Source organism: Lepeophtheirus salmonis, chromosome 6, assembly GCF_016086655.4.
Source record: "Lepeophtheirus salmonis chromosome 6, UVic_Lsal_1.4, whole genome shotgun sequence".
NCBI classification, from domain to species: domain Eukaryota; kingdom Metazoa; phylum Arthropoda; class Copepoda; order Siphonostomatoida; family Caligidae; genus Lepeophtheirus; species Lepeophtheirus salmonis.
Window position 1 is genome coordinate 23,425,835 of NC_052136.2, and position 13,880 is coordinate 23,439,714.

Genomic DNA, 13,880 nt, shown 5'->3' on the forward strand with positions numbered 1-13,880 from the left:
AATACGAAAAGGAGGTCCCAACTAAGTTCTAAGAAATTGAGGGAATTATTGATCACCAAATATTTTTTGGTTCTGTTTTCATTTAATTGTCAACACGTAAATATTAACAATATTTTTTAAATAATTGGTTACTTATTTGCCTCATTTATATTCTTTGGATTTCGTCATCCTTTATGGTCAGTGATCACTAAGAAGTTACGAGTACACTTCCTGCAATGATGGCTTTGATGTTCTCAAACTAACAATATATTTTGTCTTGCATAAATTTACAGAATATAATATACATTTATAAAGTTATTTATAGGGAAGTTATATATTAATAATATACAACAATCCCTCTTCCTTCATGTGTAAATAAATAATCATTTAAGTTAAAGATATATTCTAAACGATACTCTTTCATTTGGGTTGGAATCGATATTTACTCAGAACTCTTTATCCAGGGACAGATACAATTGCACCACTGTCATATGTCGCTATTATATTTTTGAAGTAATTTCCATGGACATTCAATACATCGATGCGTAATTTATTCAGTTCAAATTTTTGAATCGAGTTGATGATCGAATTATAATTTTCTTTTAGACACCGGCATACTCTTGCATAGTGGTATCTCTTACCATATCTTGTGCATTCGACGCTTTTTGCAAGGCAAACTTTCCCATTCTTATGAGGAAATTGGAAACCACACTGTCTTCACTATCTTTCTTGGCTCTTGTTCCACGATCTCCAGTTATTCAGGTTTGTTTCCATAGTAGAATGTAAACACACGTTGTTATAGGTAGTGTTGTGTCAGTTCTTATTTATTGTGTCTAGTTTAATCCAGTCTTAAGGCTGACCTTTAGACTGTCGGTCATTCGGACTGTCAGTACTAAAATTGATTGAAAAAAGAAGAAATACAATTGAGGGACGTTATCAAGTACTTGGCTTTATAAGTTTTAGGACTCATTTGCAGGACTGAATGGAACTTGATTGAAACTGAACTAGACGGAACTACAGTCTTCAGTCTTAAATAAAGACTATAACAGCATTTGTTGTAGGTATGAAATAACAATTGTTATTGAAGATGTGCTTATTATTCTTTTCGATTGCACCTATTGAAATTGATTAATGTTAAAAAGTTTTTCTCAATATGGAAGGAACTTGTCAAAAATTTAAACTCAGACTTCAAAACTAACTTTAATTTAAATAAGCAACAACAGTACGGAAAGGTATCCTTGGAATAAAAGTGGTATTCTCTCACACTTTAATTGAATAAATAAATGTTCATTTTTACTATCTTAGTAAACACATATCCAAATTATTATTATTAATTTTTTTTTTGTATAAGAACAAACATTTATTTGGAATATTTTATATATCAATATAATAGTCGCTTGAGACTTGTACGAAGAACAGACACCTGTTTTTAATTAAATACTAATTTGTTTTAGTAATGTTTCTCGTAACAAGTTTTAATGATGATAATTAATAAATATATATGATTTGCATAAATTACTTGTCATCTTTAAATTTTTAATTAAAATTTAATATGCATTTTGCAAATGTGGTTTATGAAGTTAAAAAAAAAATCATTATATATGATGTGTACAAGTTGTAACTTGTATAAGAAAATTGTACAAGTTGCAACCAAAAAATGAGATAAACAATTATTAATGAAGGATTTACAGTATCTGGCATGAGGATAATGCAATAATTGAATATTCCAAAAATATTTAATGGTCTAATTGTTGACTATTTTAAAACAAATGACTTAAATACATGTATTCTGTAGCACTGTATAAAGTTCAAATGACAACAGTTATATTACACATAAATACCTACATAATCAATACTTAATTTTAATAATTCAAAAAGAAATGATAATCAACAAATAGCTGGTAATTTGAATGACTAATGTTGTGATTAAATTTTCCGTTTTAGGATTAAAAAATTCTAACTTGTACCATTTGATTATACAAGTTAAAACTTGTATAAAATGTACAGACATTGCAACTTGTAGAAAACAAAAGTATATACAATTTCGATTATAAAATATAAAATGTATTTTTATCGATATTGTTGTAATATCCTATTCCCTAAAAAAACTTCTCGGAAAGTTTGTATAAAAATATAATTACGCAACCAAGTTCTATAATATTTTTGCTCCTATTTCATAAATGCGTAAACATAAAATCAACCTTGAATAAATTATAAGACATGAAGTTCTTTACTTTATTCATCATATATATATATACATCTAATATTAACATCTACGAAGGCAGGTTAATAAGTTCCTGACTTTTGGAGAAACACACAGGGTTTTTTGGCAAAATTTGGATATTCTTTGAGATCTATACAATTTCTTTAACGTTTCTCCATTTTTTTAATTCCGTCGGTAAAATAATATTTGTCAAGGTCCTCAAAATACGCCTTTGTTTGTGAGATTATTTCATCATTTGAGTCAAATCTTTTTGTACTAAGCCATTTGTTTAAGTTTAGAGACAAAACAATAGTCAATTGGAGATAAATCTGGTGAATTTAGTTTGGTTTTAGCCCCATGGACTTCAGATTCTCAGATGTCACTAATCTCCCGTTTACTCCCTTGTCTGGCGAAGGCGTAATGGTGGAGAAGAGTTTTTTCTCTCCCCAAGATGGACCGATGGCTCTTGATCATCTACAGATGAATGATGGTACACCTTCGTAGAAGGTTATGGGTTCTCTCCTGGACGGGCTGAGGGCTCGTGATCATCCTCAGATGGATGAGAGTGTACTTTTGGAGAAAGTTATTTCTCCCAGAAACCAGCAGGGTACTCGTTTTCCTAAAATCTTAGTGAAGAGGGGATTTCTCTGTTCTCCCGTGCACGTACTGTAAGCCAGGCATGGCGGTAGAGATAAGTGGTATGGTCTGAGGTATCACTCGGAGGTGTGTATTATACGAAATGCCCTTGCCTGCGTACAGGGGTGTCTGAATATATAGTGTCCTTACAAAGATGGTTTCAAATGGTTTGTCCGCGCCTGTGTATGGATGGAACTTATCAACAGGCTTCTATATTCATGAAGCAGAACCTTATGAAGCACTTGGATGGGGGTTGGTGCATTGGGGGCGAGGGGGGATATGTACATATGATCCTATTGATCTTTTTCTTTTCTTATATTATCATTATAGTTGATAATATTGTAGAGAAAAACGCGTGCGAGGAGAAGGGGGGAGAAAGACATATAGTATCATTGTTTAAAATACTGATGTAATTCTTACTGGTAATCACAATCAGTATTTATCAGTTACCTGCTTTATTATGATTTTTGAGGGTATAACGAAAGTATTTATTAGCAAAATGTTTAATAAAGATATACTACGTATAATTTACTTAGACGGTTTTTATCCGTTACAGTAGATTTGAAAACGTCACACTCCATAAAATTGTAATTCATTATGAACCATATTCTCAGAATAATAACTAATAACAACAATAAATTATAAATACAGAATATTGAAATAATAGATTGATCCAAATAATATTTTCTTGTTCTAACATCGGAATTCAGTTCAATATGTCATAACTTTAGGTTGCAAAACACAAGCCAGACGTGGAGTTTAATCAAAAATATCCTCACCCTTTTTTCCTCATGTGCAAGTTGCATATACAATTGTGCACAGGATACATATATCTCTACGGATGAGAGCTTAATAATTATTAATAATAAAATAAATGTCAAAATCATAAAATAATAAAAAAATGTTAGATTTCAATCCATATCTTCTTCCAATCTTAGTACAAACAGCTTTTAGAATCCCACTTTCATTTATTTCATGTTTATCTAAAAAAAAGAAAAGTTAATCCATGCAGTCAAATTTTAAACTTTAATTACTTATCTTAGATATAAAAATAAGAATCCTTTATAACTGATAAGACAATTCAGGGAACCATTCTCGACTTAATGTAGTTTTCTAACATGACATCGAAAAGATTTAGAGCAAAAGCTAATTATATAGTAATGTCCGGTGATATTACTCCTTATTAAGTGCATCAAAAAAAGTTATCCCCCCGGTTATTTATGCTTGTATAACAACATACTATTATCATGAAGGGTACACACAATTGCTGATTATAATGCTACACCCAATGCAACTACCTCCGTTGTTGTGCCCATTTAAGCAGTTGTTTTTGCATTTTATGAGTTGTCTGAACACCATTTCTTGGAACTTATGGTACATGTAATAAACATCTTTGTGAGATCAAAATAAAGTCTGACTTGACTAATTCATCATTAACTTGATTTTTTTAGATGAATATCCATGCTCTTGATATGAGATGAGGATAATGAGTGGCGCGTAATTCTAGACAGGGGACTAAAGACACATTTATATCGACAAATCCGACAAGCCATCTGTTTCTCATACGGTAAGTACTTTCCAAATTCCTGGGCCTCCATTTTCAGAAATCCAGACAGAAGGCGACGTTATTTTAGGCATTTTATTCAGTTCTCTATCGACTATCAGCATAAAATATTATATTAATATTGAATAATATAGGCGGGAATGACAATGTATACTATTTAAACAACGATGCTATACGTACTTATTCTTTTCTCCTCGCACAATTTTCTATTCTTACCAAAATTATCACGCTTAATTATCATGTATATATATATCTAAAGTACACTATTTATCTTTGATAGTATAAATACCCTGAAAACTTTGTATATATCAGAGAAGTATGTAATATGTATTTAGTAACAATATATATGTGTTCCTACTAACAATGACATTGTCTTATTCCTACACGTTCCTCCTCCTCATATATCTCGGTCCATATGGATTCCTCTTATTATAAATTTTATGTCGTGGAACCTCGTCAGACACAAGAGTTATCTAATCAGCCGTACGTAGGGCCAACTCTATTGGAAGGTCACTGCTCTTGCCAAATATAATGCAAGTTTTTCAGTCCAACATGATTAAATCATCATGTCGAATCATAATAATTAATTGATAATGGATGGAAGAAGTGATTAGCACTTCTTCCATTATTCAAGTTGCTTTCGTGTTTATTTATTATTTAAAGTACTACAACGGTAAAGATTCGAACCACATACACTACTAGGGGGAGGGGTAAATTCATGTAAATGAGCAAATTAAATTTTACCCCAACTGTTCAGATGCAAGATAATCTTTTCAGCACTCTTGAAAAAAAAATCTGTCCAGACCCTCCCTCCCCCTACTCATTAAAGCCTTTTTATTCTTAAAGCAATAGTTATATAATATTTTGAGTCCATGAAAGGTAAAAGCTCACAAAAATGTCAACTTCTACTAAATTTCTATTTTAACGTGTGTACTAGGGTGTCCAATTTTCAGAGTGATATGCTCATTCGATCTTATTTATATTTTAATGAAAAAGTATATGTTTATAAAGTTTTAGTCTTCCAAGGTTTTTTTTACCACTACAGCCATTTGTAAATGACTTTTTTTAAAACAAGGAGTTTTAATTTTAAAGTTTCATTAAACTTCCTTTTCTCAAGTGAAACATGAGAATATAATCTTTATTTTTCCTTTAAAAAAAAACAAAAACAAAATTGTAGCCCAACGAAATACCGGGAATTAAAAATTATTTTTTCTTGAATGCTTAAAAGATGATTTTGCTTCCAAAAAGTGGGGTTGAAATAGAATTTGATTTCAACACAACCCCCCCTCTTTAATACTACTGTGTTGTGTTTATATACTTATCTTTTTATGAATATAATTTAAAAAAAAAATATTTTTCTGCAAAAGAAAACTAAATAATTTATATATATGACATACATAGTATAGACATAATACCTAATTATTATACAATCATTTTAAATTTAATTAAAATATACACTTGCATATATCAATATATTAAATATCATTTTTCGGCCAAATATTCCAAATGGCTCATCGAAGAAATGTCCATTTTAAAATTGTCCTTCAGCAAAAAAAAAAAAAAAATCAAAATGTTCTTAAACCTAATTGAAGGTATTGGTTCTTTTATTTTGTTATCTAATATATTTTCAATAAATTATTTAGGTTGGTATGATCATGTTTTTTTTCAGTAAATAATATTGAAGATGAATAACAATTTAAATATAACTAATTCAAGATGAATGTCAAATATATTGATATTTTATAAACTTTATTAGTTTCTTTGGATTTCAGTGTAGATTATTGGGAGTTTTAGGGAGAATAGAGGGATATGATAAAATTCAGAGTTGGATCCCTAGTTACATTATTTAGTGATTTAAATATACACTTTTCAATATTCAATATTTGTCATATTTACGGGTTGGACGTGATAATATAAACATCTCCTTCTCGTGTTTATATATAATATATTTCGGCGACAAGTGGAATTGATAGCTATTGTGTATTATAATTATACACCGTCTTACAATTTTCGAATTGGAAAGTGTACTGTCGATAAATTTTATCAGGAACTTGTCATGTACACTAGGATGTATTTAAGGTAAATATAATTCATCCAAATATTGTATGTTTAATTAAATAAATTATTATTATTTTTAGTTTGTTTTATTAAGTGTCAAAGTCTCTGGGGCTTATTGAAGAAGATTGTAGAATAAAACTGCACTGGATTTCTATACCAGATGGAATTTCCCTAATTGTCTTTATATTATTTTTATATGAATGATTAATTCATGGAAATGAAGACGCTACAAATAATGGAATGACAAGAAGTGGTAGAAGATAACGGAAGGCTAACGTGCCCAGCTAAAACGTCGATTATGAACTAAGTAGATTTTGTAGGGGAAGTCATTAATGACCAATCACATTTTAATATTAGTAAAAGTATCGAGAGGGAGAGAGTTTTGGCTGAAGAAAAAATGGAATAATGAAAAAATAGTATGGACCGAGAAACTGTTACTTCCATTTCATATGGAAAATAGATGCTTGAGACGGAGTTTGGTGAAAAAGTATAGTAAGATGGTCTTTTTGGGTCAGATATAAAGATTGGAAAAGATGACATAAAAATTATAGCAACATAATTATTAAGGACTCTGGGGAGTGGTTTGATGGATTTCATTCTATACTGATTCAAGTAAAGGGGCATTATTACAAGTTTTTTGGATTGTAAATGCTTTATCAAATAATTTCAGAAATGAAAAGCAAACCTGGAATTGAAATAAGGAATTATTTCAAATAATTTTATTCTGGAGATGAAAAGCTTCATAATTTATTATTAAATATATTCGTTTATATAGATTTGTTATGCAAAAGTTATAATTTTGCACAATTTGTAACCGAAAAATGAGATAATACAATAATCGAATATTCCATGGATGATTGATACCTTAATGATGTAATTCTTGACAATTTTAATACAAATGACTAAAATATAAGCATTATGTGGTTTAATATAAAGTTCAAATGCCCAGAGTTATATAACTCAATAATACATTATTACCATGCCATTTTAATCGATCGAAATAAAATGATAGTATCAATTAAAAGTTGGCAATTAGAATGACCAATGTGGTAATTAAATAATAACTTTTATGACAAAGAAATTAGAGCTTGTACAATTTGCTTTTACAAGTAACAACTTGTACATACATTGCAACTTGTATAGAACATAATTTATGTCTAGTGATTTAATTATATGTCTAAATCATTAAATTTAAAATCAAAACCCGTTCTAAATTATTTATTTATATATAAAAAAATGATAAAATTTGTAGAAGTTTACTTGCATGGATAATCTTAATTGTTTTTGATAGTACCTGGTTTTCATTTTCTTGTTTTTTATTTTTTTGCATAAAAAAGGAATTATCATTTTACTCAGTTGAAATAAAGATATTTAAACCTTAACAGATTTAAGAAAGTTATTTATATATTTCACATCGCATCGTAGATATACCATTTTTTCCTTTTTTGATCCGAGTACTTTCGAGAATACCCATACAAAATTATTCTCAGTATGTGGTAATCCCGAAAAGTTATAAAAGTTACTCAAGTGTGTGATGAGCCAAACCATGAAGCCACTTAACAATGGAAGGATATTTTACAATTAAATATCTGGATAATATGTTTTTATTTACTTTTATTAAAATAAAGTAAGGAACAGTTTTAATCATAAATTATAAACTTTTACCAATAATTCTTATTTTAATATATCCTTTTTTATCAGTAAGTTATATTTTACCTTTACAATCCCTTACAAATATATTTAGTATGTGTAGGATTGTACCCCCCCATTGCTGTATCCATTTTTTGAAAGCTCTTACTCTGGTCTCTTGATCTTGTTATTTATAGACTTTTAAGAACACTTTGGACACTTGATGGAAATGAAAAATGATATACGGATTTTTGAGCAAGTCTTGGTGATGGCAGCTAAGTCCGAAAACACAAAATACGAGTCCAAGTCTTGTTGTACATTCTTTGTCGGAGATAGACATGCTATTGAAACAATCAAAAACAAATTTAACTATGTCAATTATTTGACTAATTGTTAGGAGTAGTGAATATTTTATTTGCAGGAAAATTTCCAAAATTAAATATAAGTTATTCGATTAGATTACTTACATCTTATCAATAAATACGAATCTTACATTGGATATGAAACATTGAAAAATCTTATTTTGGAAGGAATAAGAGAATTGGAGAACCCTTGACGAAGTGTATAGAACTCAAATGAAGCTATGTTGAGGAGTAAAAGTAATTCTTGTCAAAAAATCAAACCTGTGTTTCAATTAAAATATAGCATACTTATTGATTAGCTCTATAAAGTAAATTTAACGTCTATAACCAGCAATTATTAAGAAAAATATTAATTTTGAGAGTAGAATGATCAAAAAATTTAAACATAAATTTTATAGGTAGGAAAAGTTCATAAATTAAGTAAAATTAAGTCGATTATTTAATTAACGTCTTAAAGGCAGGAACATTAATTCAAACCCCTCGCAATCCTGGTCACCGGTTAAACAAATTATTAGTTAGATATTAAATAGGTTCACAAATAAATCTTCTTTTAATGGTGACTTTTTTAAACTTACATAGACTTTTGAGTACAGAACCAAAAGGATTGATCAGCTATAGAGTCATACACATTGTGTTTTTTTTTGGAGCTGGCAATCTAAAGGGGAAATTTTCTAATTCTCAACTGCTAACATTATTATTTTATTCTTGAGGAGGGAACTTCCTGTTCTACTACATAAAAAAAGGATTGAAAATTTGTGTGTGCTCATAAAAGACAGAGTGTAACCTTGAGGATTTGTCGATGGGTTATAATTGTATGTTTTTGTTAGAGTCAGAGCATAATTGAAGATCGAAATCCTAGTAATTCTTGCCTATATGTCCTTCGTTACAGCTGCTTCTAGGTTATCCAATAAAATCTCATGACAAATAAGCTTATCTCCTCCAATACTTACTTCAAATTGTCAGAGATACTATGTTGATTTTAGTTTCTTTCATTTAACAATAAAATTTGCATCCATGTATATAAATCAATGTTTTTCCCACATTTCTGTTATTCTTTCGGAAAGTATTTCTCCGATGTCAACCCTCAATTCTACTTCGATTTCAACAAGGACTTAAACATATAACTCCGCAACAAAGCTTCAAGATTACTTTCTGTCTTTTATAAACACACATAAATGTGTAATACGGTTTGTATATAACTTTCAGAGATGGTAAGAGGGCGGTGAGAAGCAAGAGAATGACATATGATAGTATTGAATTAATTCCCTTTATAGTATCAGATTCTTTTGTTATGATTTTTGGGGTGAGAAAATGAATTGCTGCAATAAAAAGCATTGAAATAACATAAGAGCAGTAAAAATATTATAATTGTATTTAACTGAATATATTATTTTTATTATTTTTTAAAGCAATTTACACCAAAGATAAGCGAGAATACTTCTTTCAGAGGGAAATATATAATAAAAAAGAAGAAATGGGATACACATCAACCGTTTTTCTTTTTTTAATTAGTCAAAATATTTTTTCCTTTACGCAGATCCCTTCTTTAATATTTGTATGCATTAGAAAAGAAAGTTAACTCCACAGGCATTATATAATGATGACAGCAGGTTAGAACAGGAAATATCACTCTTCAGTTTACCAACTCCAATGAAACAGGCGAGCTAAAAAATGCACTCGATTAGCATGCCTAAGTATTAATTATGCACAAGAGTGAAAGAACGTATGTAAACTGATTTAAAATATCTATTTCAGGTTTTTATAAATCTGCAATACAAAAACTTATTTTACACAAATTATATTATCATAGAAATAACGATACTTTTAAAATATGAATTGTATTGTATGTGAGCATTAACAACACAATATAATAATAATCAATTAAAATAGGACAAATAAATTGAACGAATACAATATTTAGTACATATTTTAAAAAAGACGACTTGGAATATTTATATGTATTGTAAGATTTTAAATTACTGACATTCTTACAAGTCAACAAAAGATTTTGTATGTGTGTCGTTGTGTCGATACGTGTACAAGAGTATTTTCCCCAATTTTCTCTCTCACATGATATTGAAATTCAGTCTTCTAAATTGATAATATAGTTTTTTAATAAGTAAATGCCAAAACTCCTTGATAAATGCACTCCGACGTATGTTCAATATTGGGTTATCCTGGAGCGATTTAATGTTTGATATGTAGATTATGTAGATGGATAATAATGTCTTACGATACATTCATCATGGCATAGATATTCTTTTGAAGTCTCTTTTTTTGTAGAGTTGTTTGAATCCTCCATCTTTTTTTTCGACGAATCACGGAATGAGAGACAATTATGAGCTGACGACTATCTTTTTCCGAGTCGTTTTGAACTATCACCACTGTGAATTATATAATAATGTATTTAGTTTGTTCGAAATATGTTGTTACAATATATTAATGTATAAACATTTCACTTTATAATTTCATAGCTAATAAGAATCCTCGATTAGATCAATTTGACAGTTTAAAAAAAAAAATATTTGCCCCCTGATTTAACTGTTACAGAGGGAGCCATGGATAATATTGTGTTGGTCCTTATTTAGTGTAAATATTGGTGCTTTAAAAAAAAAATTATGTCGGAGTAAGCCTAATTAACGCCCCTAAGATAATTACTCAACCAACACCTATGCAACATAAATCGAATTTATAGAGAATAAAAAAAAATCGATTTAGTTGTGTAAAGATAAATTATCCTCCATTACTATACATATATTTAACCTTACAAGAAGCGCACATAGCAGCAAATCTACTCACTCTTCTAAGCAAAATAGCTAAGGTTCCTAAACCTTACATTAACCTATTATTAGGGTTATTAGGTTTAAATAAATTGCTGTATTCAGTTGAGTAAGTGTATTAGGGACGGTAATTAGGCTTACTTCGGCATATACCTGCGATAGGGTTTTTTATTTTTATGGGAATTTGTATCTATTTTTAAGCACGGTTTTTTAGTCTTCTCTAAAAATAAAATTTAAAAATTTTTCGGTCTGCTTTTTATTTCTTTTGCAGAAATTTTTAATTTTCCACCACTTCAAATATTTCAAAATTAATCTTAACTAATGTTATGAATGAAATTAATTTATATTTAAAAAAAAAAAAAACTAGATTTTTCGTGAAAAAAAAAAAAAAAATGAACAAGAGATAATAATGACTGAATTATGAAGAAAAATATTGATATTTTATACGTGAAAATGAGACTCGTTTATAAAATGACTTAAACTTTACTGTTTAACAAAAGTATATTACTCTAACACTTAGTTTTATTATATATCAGATCCTAATATGCATTATCAAGATGCTATTAAATTGATTTACAATCTTATTTTTATAGTTTAGATAGAAATTAAAGATATTTTTCTCTAATTATCCCTCCTTTCTTGTCCTTCATCGATCCATTTATACAATAAAAAATGTACAAATTTAAATATTTCAAAGGATTTTGATTACATTAAAAAATATAAATTTTATCATTTATAAAAATAATTTGAGGGATGTTACATGTTGAATAAAATCATTCGTTATTTGATCAATAATAAGTCACTCAGTCACTTTGAAGGGAACACAGTATCTATTTATGACAAATAATTTAAAAAATTTCCTTTTTGTACCAATTTAAAAAACAAGCAAATTTTTTCTTCCTTCTTACACATGAACAAAAGGTTCTAATTTATATTATAAAAACCAGAAAATATTTAACATCCAGTAATCAAGTAGGTATCATACTATATGTTATAGCTGCATCAAGTCAAAATAGTTCAACGTGGTTGAGGCTGATATTCCGACCTTGTCCAAACAAACTTAACCTTTTTTTTGTTACATATGTTCAATTTTATTAAAATTTATAAGTTATTCACAACATGAAATTTCAGAAAAAGTGATAAATATTTATGCATATCAACTTTTTGAATTTTTGATTTGCATATAAATATATTTTTTTTATGGGTAAATTTATATTTTAGATCAAGGTATATTATAGGTAAATAATAATTTAAAAAAAAAAAACCGCTTATAGTCAACTTTCTCTCATATATGAATTTTTTACTACTTAAAATGCTTCCCATAGAAGAAACATTAAATTAAAAATTCGCATAAAGTAAACTTTGTTCTCACTTTTTTTGTATCAACTTCATTAAAATTTATGAGAATGAGAAATTTATATCATAATTTTTTCCTTTTTATAGGTATGAATCATGAAATTTTGTCCTAGATACTTATTTTTAAATTAATTTCACATTGTGGTTCAATAAATATGGGTATACATCATGAGTGCCCCCCCTCACCCCCCAAACAACAACTTTTGCCTAAACATAAGTTTCGATAATCTATCAAAACGAGTATCTAATCAAATCTGATTAACTCAAAATGGGGATTTTCAAATTACATATTTACATAAATATTCTAAAAAGGTGTCTTTTTTACATAATTTGAATATATGAAAAATCCGAATATAGTAAACTTTTCACCAGAACAATAGTAGTTTCCATTATCCAAATTTGACTGTAGTTACAAAATATTAAATCCTTTTTGTGGAAAAATATTTTTTTTTACCTAACAATGGATGAGAGTTTGAAAAATTGAATTTATCAAAACAAATTTAAAATGAGGAACTAACATATTGTTTCATAAAATAATATCTAATAAAACACCGCTAAATATTCAATAAAACAGTGATAAAAAGTTTTGCAATATCCCAATTTTCCTTTGTATTCTCATCGTTTATAAAAAATACTGGGTTTTTGCTAAAATACAATTGATGTCGTCATTGCTCTTGCAATTAAAAATGAGTAAAAACCCTTCTTATCGAGGTTTTATCGGAAGATATTCACCAGGAACATTTTAACTGCCATATAGGAATAATTTAATATCAAATAATCGAAGAAAAAATGGTCTGTGGCTTCTAATATTCTGTATAAAATACTTGTCTTTATAGATTTTGGCTTTTTATAATTTGCTTATGTATGGGAAGTTTTTTTTGTTTTTTTGTGAGGGGTAGGGGGAGTCTTCTGATTACTTTTGGGGTTAACAACGCCAACTATTCGGGCACATCCATTCAAATACATATTTACAATTTTTGAAGCTCTCCTCTTTTTTTTATATTAACAAATGATTATTCATCAAATAATGATATTAATATTTTTAACGAGTATATTTTAATACAAAATATATAATTATCAAAAAAAATAAAAAATATTTATTTGGGACATTAAAAAAACCACAAAATGTAATTCTTAAAACTTTTTCTGAAATCTAATAAACTTAGTGCTCAATGAAAATTTTAATATATATTTCAATGAAATTGCACCTATTTATTCATTAGGTTCATGCATAACATTATCAAAGAAAAGTTAAACGTTATCTGTCATAGTTTAAGAATTTGCTGGCACTATCTCACCCTAACCTACAAACA

General features: G+C 28.4%; 1 protein-coding gene across 2 annotated transcripts in view; it reads right to left on the reverse strand.

The window, feature by feature from the left end:
- Nucleotides 1-10,159: 10,159 nt before the first annotated feature.
- The window catches only part of LOC121120505 (uncharacterized), a 154,124-nt gene continuing 150,403 nt past the window's right edge, over nucleotides 10,160-13,880 (reverse strand). For both annotated transcript variants that reach the window (XM_040715394.2, XM_071889215.1), the window contains one exon: nucleotides 10,160-10,815. In XM_040715394.2, coding sequence (XP_040571328.1) covers nucleotides 10,661-10,815 — 155 coding nt within the window. In that variant the 3' untranslated portion in view covers nucleotides 10,160-10,660. The remainder of the gene's footprint in view (nucleotides 10,816-13,880) is intronic.